This window comes from Apaloderma vittatum, unplaced genomic scaffold, assembly GCF_000703405.1.
Source record: "Apaloderma vittatum isolate BGI_N311 unplaced genomic scaffold, ASM70340v1 scaffold2709, whole genome shotgun sequence".
Lineage (NCBI taxonomy): Eukaryota > Metazoa > Chordata > Aves > Trogoniformes > Trogonidae > Apaloderma > Apaloderma vittatum.
The window spans coordinates 50,883-58,261 of NW_009733337.1; the positions used below are offsets into that span (position 1 = coordinate 50,883).

Sequence of the window (7,379 nt, forward strand, 5' to 3'; positions counted from 1 at the left end):
CATTTTTTCCAGCCTACCAGTATGATCGTGCATGTAGGAGACAAAGGGCCCAGTCCTGGATCCTCCTCCACCTGAGGGAACACAATCCTTACTCTAGCGCAGAGCTCCCGCTGGCACTAACCCAGACATCTGCTGGCCATTGAAGCAGACAGGAACCTAAGACTTGTGAAGCTGGTGGAAAAATGAGCAGGGGAAGACTTGCTGGCTGGTGAGGGCATCACCAGAGGGTGCTTATGTGTGTTGGGCTACAGGCTCCTCAGGTACCGTGTCTACTAGCAGCAGTATTGAGGACTTAGAAACACAGGTCTCTCGTTTTCCAGGACACTGCCTATATCATGGGTTTCAGAACTCTTGCTCCCTCTCTCTTGCCCCCAAATGTTGTCCTTGTGATTGTAGAGGGATTCAAATGCAACAGAATCATAGAATCATAGAATGGCCTAGGCTGGAAGGGACCTTAGAGATCATCTAATCCAACCTCCCTGCCCTGGGCAGGGACGCCTCTCAACTAGATCAGGCTACTCAAGGCTCTGTCCAATCTGGCCTTGAACACCTCCAGGGAGCAAGCATCCACAGCTTCTCTGGACAATTTATTCCAAAGTCTTTTCACTCTTATATCGAAGTATTTCTTCCTAAGATCTATTCTAAATCCATTCTCCTTCAACTTAAACCCACTTCCCCCTGTCCTATCACTGGACACTCTTGTAAAAAGTCCCTCCCCAGCCTTCCTGTAGGTTCCCTTCAGGTATTGGAAGGCAGCTATTAGGTCCCCCCAAAGTCTTCTCTTTTCAAGACTGAACAGTCCCAGTTCCCGCAGCCTATCCTCATATCAGAGGTGCTCCAGCCCCTGAATCATCTTTGTGGCCTCCTCTGAACATGTTTCAACAGATCTATGTCCCTCTTATGGTGGGGACACTCCACCATACTGGATGCAGTATTCAAGGTGGGCTGCTTCCTAATTTAATGGTCAAGGCCTCTTTCCTGGGCACTGGGAGGAGCACATTTAAACCACTATAGCCTGATAAGGGCCCAGAGTCCAGATGTCCTTACTCACAGTGCAAATGTTTGAATCTTTGCCTTATTATCAAAAAAAGCAGGTCTCACCCAGTAGACATGCCAGCCCTCAGTGCTGAGGTTAACTGTCCCCCTGCGCTCAGTGCTTCCTACCCCGTGGATTTATGCAGCTCAGCTCGTGGGTGCTTGGAAATGCTTTCAGCTCCTTGCTTGTGATTCAGGAAGGGATGACATTTCAGTGCATCTCAGATTGCTTTTTATCCCAAATTGCTCTTCAGAGGCACTTCCTTCTCCTCTTTGTGTAGAGAATGTGGACGTCCACTGCAAGTGTCTGGGCTGCATTGCTATGACCAGTCTCCAGCTCTTTAGGAGCTGTAGTGCTGGACTGCCCATTAGAAGTGATCTGAATTTACCCTTAAGAGAAAGAAGCACCCACAAAGCAAACCTGTCCAACTAAGGTACTTCAGCCTCCTCAGACACTCTTAACTGTGTGGTCATCTACTCTGGCTGCCCACATACATTCTGTGAAATCAAAATGATTTTGAATAAACCAGGTACAATTGAGGTAATGAAAGAAAAGGAGTGAAGTGAAAATGGTTGCCTAGAGTCAATAACCTCAACTGAAACCTCTTGTAAAAGTGGCTCTTGGATCAATATTTTTATTTTAATCATCAGTGTGAAGGCACTGCTCATGTATTTATTCTGTCCATTCTTAATCACAGTCACCTACTCACTGTATCCAAGGGGAAGCTGCTGTCATTGTCATTTGCAGCAGATGCAGCAATCACAGGCCTGCCTTTGCTCGTGATTGCGGCAGTACTGGTTCAGAGCCAGAGTTTAGCAAACTGTGATAAACGTGACATTGAAGCTCTGGTCTGATACACTCATGCTTCCCTTCTCTGGTGTCTCTCTCACTGTGCTCCACCATGCCAAGTCATAGTTGGCTCAAGTGGGTTCTTTCTCATTTAAGGCTTCATTGGGTTTTTTGAGCTGTGTCAGCTTCAATTAATCAGAGTGAAACTAGATATGTAGCACATTAAATGAGAAACTAACAGGGGTGGCTGTACTCTCCGTGGTGTTCATGGCTAGAAGGAGCTGTACTTCGACAACTGCAGTGGTTATACAACCTGTTTTCCTAGATATCTTTCTGAGTTTACTGCCTGGGTTTAAAGAAACCAGTAGGGCCTTTTTCCTCATATACCTTTCAGTGAGATCCTGCCTTCCTGCTTTGTTGGGGAGAAAATGCCGCTGGGGCTGGGCAGAACTCCTGCCATAGGATGCTTGCATGCGTAACAAGCTCTGTAGCTGGAACTCCCTTGAACCCACCCCACAAGCATTTCCTTGCTTTCCCCTCTGCCGGTAGCGGGTGCTGCGTTGGGGACAGGGTGGAGCAGACAGCAAGGCCAGTCCTGGAGGAAGGGCCTGTTGGAAGTTATGGGGACCTCATATCCTCCAGCTCGTCACCTGCCCCAGCCCTGTAGCTAAATCTCTGGCTCGCAGCTCTGACAACACGGGCCAGAAACGCTGCTGATCAGCAACCTGCGATCCTCAGGCAATTTTGCCTACCCTCCTAGACTTATTTATCCAGGATCCCAGCCTCATTAATGCCTCGATTTCTCCTCCAAGCTGCTTTTGCAACCTCCTGGGTTGCAGCCTGTGTGGCGGTGACATTTTCATTCCAGCAAAGGATGGAGGCCAGAGAGAAAGAAATAGTCTTCTGCATCTTTGTGTCCCAATCATTTTCTCCAAAGGATAAGGCTAGAGGGGAAGATGCAGCCTTGAGTATGCTGCACTGTGTAGGAATCGATTTTTTCGCCCTCCCTGTGTCATGGTGCTCATGCTATATGGGTGGGACTGATGGACTGAGGCAGGAAGAGTATTTACTCTACACTTCCGTTCACTCCCCAGCAGAAGCCCAGGCCTGCTGTCTCTAGGTTTCTTTATTATTTTTTTTTCTATTTGATTTAATCTTTTTAAGCCCTGGATGCATGCCATGCTTGGCAGAGACACCACCACATTATCCTGCTCTGCCCTGAGATCTCTTCTTGTCTTGTCTGCCCATCCTAGGGCAGGGACACAGGCAGATTTTGGCTTTAGTGGCTGACATTGCTGTCAAAGCTCCTCTCAGTTTCTATAGGGCATACCTAGGATTTTGGTCTTTGTTGTCATACATACATGTGTGACACCATGAAGTCAGTAAGTAAACCCAGACAACACTCACTGCTTGTTTGGGCTGTTGACATGTCACGGATCATGGTCCATATACCTGGAGAAGCTGACCAGGAGGCTTAGGTGAAATCCTCTGGGAAATCAAAATGATTTATAGGGCTTTTACATCTCCTGCCCAGAGATGATTATTAGCCTTTTGACAGCAGCAGTATTGCACTGGTCAACTCACATATTTTTAATTTTTCCTAGTCCAGTTTCTAGTTTGTAAACTCCCTCAGGCCCTAAGGAAATAATAAAAAGAAAGATGAGACAAAATAGGCTCAGCTGAACATCCAGCACAGGAGGAAGCCCAGCATTTTCCCCGGCTCCCAGACGTATGTCTCAGAGACCCAGCCAAACCACAAACACTGGTGTCTTCCAGTACCTCTATCTGGCAGATGGCATGTCTTGGAAGACTTTTTTCCCACTTGCTTCCTTTTCTAGGACAGAAGGGAAAAAGCTATAACCTGCATGATTTTCTAAGTGCTCAGGTAAATCCTTTCTCTGCTTAATCAGACAGGCATTTTGGAGCCTCTGGTGATGCCCTGGGAACCATGCTAAATTCTGAAATTAGGGCTGAGCAGCCATTCGCAGACAAGCTGATGCTGCATCAGCATTTCCAAGCAGTTTGCACTAGAGTGGCTCTGGCTCTGCACGTGGCAGGAATTTTTACCCACTCAGGGAACATAAAATTGGAAATTCTCTGTGCCAGAGCACAGTCAGAAATAAATATAAATACAAATATTGGGGGAATCTTGATTTCTTGGAAGTCAAGGAAAATCTGTCATTAACTTCAGGTGAGTCATAATTCTACTACTGTGACTCAGCTGGTAAGCTTATTTCCAGCCGATATTTTCAGATCTTTTATGAAGGAGCCTATGTGAGGAGGGAGGGAACAGGAGTAACAATTTTACATTCATACTCTGTATCTCCATTCTTCTTATATTTTTTGCTGAGAATAATGGCTACTAGTATTTCCATCATTATTATTTATCATCACAAGCACATATAGATAACTACTTTGGGACCTTCATTAGCATAAAAATTGATGTATCTTCCTGTATTTCATGCACATAGTTCCACACCTAAGAATTTCTGCACATGCGGATAGCCTGGGAAATATTTCTTAAAAAAAAGACAAATAAAGGTAGGACAAGAGAAAAGCATGTGGAAGTTTGTGCAATGTTTTATCTCATAAGAAAACATTTAGTCAGATTTGAATAAATACAGTCATACTTAAAGGAAAAAAGAATAAAATTATCTCCTGCCTGCTATTTCCAGTAACTGTAAAAGCCAGCAGCTTGATTTAGCTGCTTTTACTCAGTAAGGCATTAAACTGGAGGGAGACAAAGGATAAAAGGAGACATTAATTCAAATGTTCATCCGTAATTTAACTGCCTGTGAAATGTTCCCTTTGCCGAGTGGAAATGAGGTCGCTTGGCCCACAAGCCATTCTTTTACAGTCTTGCAGGGTTCACTGCAGAATCCTTCGTAAAAAAATACAGAAAATAAAATTTTCAAGTGTAGATGGAAATCCCCAATGTACTTGATCTGACAGCTATTGCATTACAAAACAGAATTACTATTTTAAAGCCTTGGGCACTGGCAGGCCTCTGATGTCGGCTATATAAAACCACACTGACAGACAGTCATTACCAAGGTTAATCTCTGAGAATTAGGACAAGGCAGTCAGTTTTAATATGTCAGAATCAGCTAGGAGCTCATCTGTATCTACTATGGTCCTTACTTTCTTAAATCCAGTTATATAAAAAGATTTTTAGTCGGAAGTTGCAGGTATTTTTTCAATGAAGACACAATAAAGTAACAGTTGCCCCTTATCATTAAGTACATGTAGACCCCCAAGGCATATCTGCACTAAAGATGTTGTGGAAATAAGTGTCCCTTAACTGATACCCAGCAGCTCTGACACACCATAGGTGCAATTATTTTTCTTGCATGGGGGGCTATTCCTTTTCCTACAGATGCTTTTATTGACTTCAGTAGGAATGAAGAAAGGATTTAGAGCCTTTTGCTGGGGATGGGTGTGGTTCTGAGCAGCAAGATACCAGTGCAACTAGCAGGAGACCTTGCTTCAGATTACTGTAGAACTGTTGAATGTAACAATCTTGTAAGTAGAAATGAAAACAGACATGTTTATCAAAATCACATTGAAGGAAAACTTGTCTAGGTATGAATTAAATGGCTGAATCAAATCAACAACTCAAATACAACCAAATAATTTGAAACAGTCATGCAAAGGACAGAAGGTTTTTGCAGGAGACATAAATGGCCTGGCTCACCCTTCCCTGAAAGTGTATTGAAGATTTTCTGTGATGCCCTTTGGTGAGAGAAGCAAGCAGCTGTGTGCTATGGCTAATACGCCTGTGATTATACAGCTAATACTGCCATCTATTACAACAGGTTTGTGCAAGTCATGCCATGTGGTGGGGGGCGTAAACATGTACAACATGAATGGACACATTCAGCCAGTTAAATAAATAGCAGCACGGGGTTCTTACGCATGCGCAGGCACTATGGAACATGGTGCTGGCAGGTTCAGAGACTTAGGTGTCTTGTAAAATCCCCCTGGAGCTTTCAGCATCATGCCAAAACATCTCCACGTCAAGGGTTGGCTCTGCCCCTGCCAAGCCAGGACACAGCAGAGCAACTGGTTTACTAATAAGTAGCAAAGGTAACTAGCTTGAGCTGTACCATGAATACATCTCTCACAATAAAAATGCATCTGTAAGATACCAAGCTGCAGCAATAATTAAAGGACAGTAATTATTGAAATGATAGGACAGTTTACATAAATACTGGAACAATGAGTGCTGGTGTTTAGGCAGTTTGTACTTACTGGCATCATCCATAAATTCAAATTCACCCCCTAATTCAGCACTGGTTAGGTGGTACTGATCAGGATCGGTCAGGGCGCTCAGCAGAATCAGCAATACCACTGAATTTATAATCTACAAAGAGGAAAAAGTGAAAAGGGTCAGGTTCTGGAAGGAATCCATGAAAAACTTCTGGGCAGCACATACCCACTACAGCCCATGACAACCATGGCAGAGGTTGTTTTCCAGCTACAGAGCTGTAGTAAATATTGCAGTCAAATAACTAATGCTACAATTAGTTTCTCTGGGTTTGTGTAATCAGAACTCAGGTTTTCTTCAAGTGGTGGCAGGAAAATGAAAAACGTGGTTTATTCCTTTTCATTCCGACTTTCTCCCACGGTATCTGAAGAGTTCCCATTGCTCTTTCAGATTACAAAACACGTTAGCACATCCCCTTCAGTTTGTTCTGTTGCAACAGCTAAAATCAATTAAAAGCAACCATTTCGAGATTATTACAAATGAGTGCTGTAGTCAAGGATTATTAGCATAGCGAAGCTGGAATTGGGGACAGGCCTTGTGAAATTGCTAGATGACCAAAGAGGAGCTGATTTGTTGGGAGAGGCTGAATTTCAAAAGGCCGTGAGTGATGAGCTAATTCACGTGAGCTGCTAAATCTGGAGCCCTTGGGGGGACGGGAGTAGGTGGCAATGTGAGCCCAATATCTGATGTGCACGTTCCTGTGTCACATGGCACAGAGACGCTTTCACATACACTGAAGCCTTGGCTATGAAATGCAGTAAGCAAATTAAAAGCAAGAATATAGTATCAAGTGATTCAGTAGAAGTGGATTGTCAAGTGTCAGCTATGAGAGGAACGCAGAAGTAGCCGAGGGCTATATTTTAAAACAAATCCAAATGAAACGCTCATATCACTTTGAAGTGAAGAGGGCTAATTTCAGAAAAGAAGATTTCTCAGCATGAAATAATGTAGCCTGGCTAAAAGATTATTTTACAGAACTGGGTAGATAACTGACGAACAGGAAAATGGAGAGAAGAAAGCTGATAATAGAGCTTGCTGGGAAAGGTGGATTTTTATTGCTTTGGTTCTCATTTCGAAGCCATCTTAATCTGATCACACGTTGCTAACAGCAACAAAAAGGTGTAGGAACACAGGCTATTATAAGATATAATAGACTTGAGAATTTCTTGGGTAAGATAAATGCCTTTTGAGATGCAAATTCCATCAAGTTTAGCTGATATCAGACCTGTTAACAATGATCTTTGAAAAAGTCCTAAGAATAGACTGAGTTCACAAGACAGGGAAAGA

General features: G+C 43.6%; 1 protein-coding gene across 1 annotated transcript in view; it reads right to left on the reverse strand.

Moving 5' to 3' along the window:
* LAPTM4B (lysosomal protein transmembrane 4 beta) overlaps nt 1–7,379 on the reverse strand; it is a 60,914-nt gene that overhangs the window by 37,849 nt on the left and 15,686 nt on the right. The window contains exon 2 of the mRNA XM_009875825.1: nt 6,077–6,188. Coding sequence (XP_009874127.1) covers nt 6,077–6,188 — 112 coding nt within the window. The remainder of the gene's footprint in view (nt 1–6,076; nt 6,189–7,379) is intronic.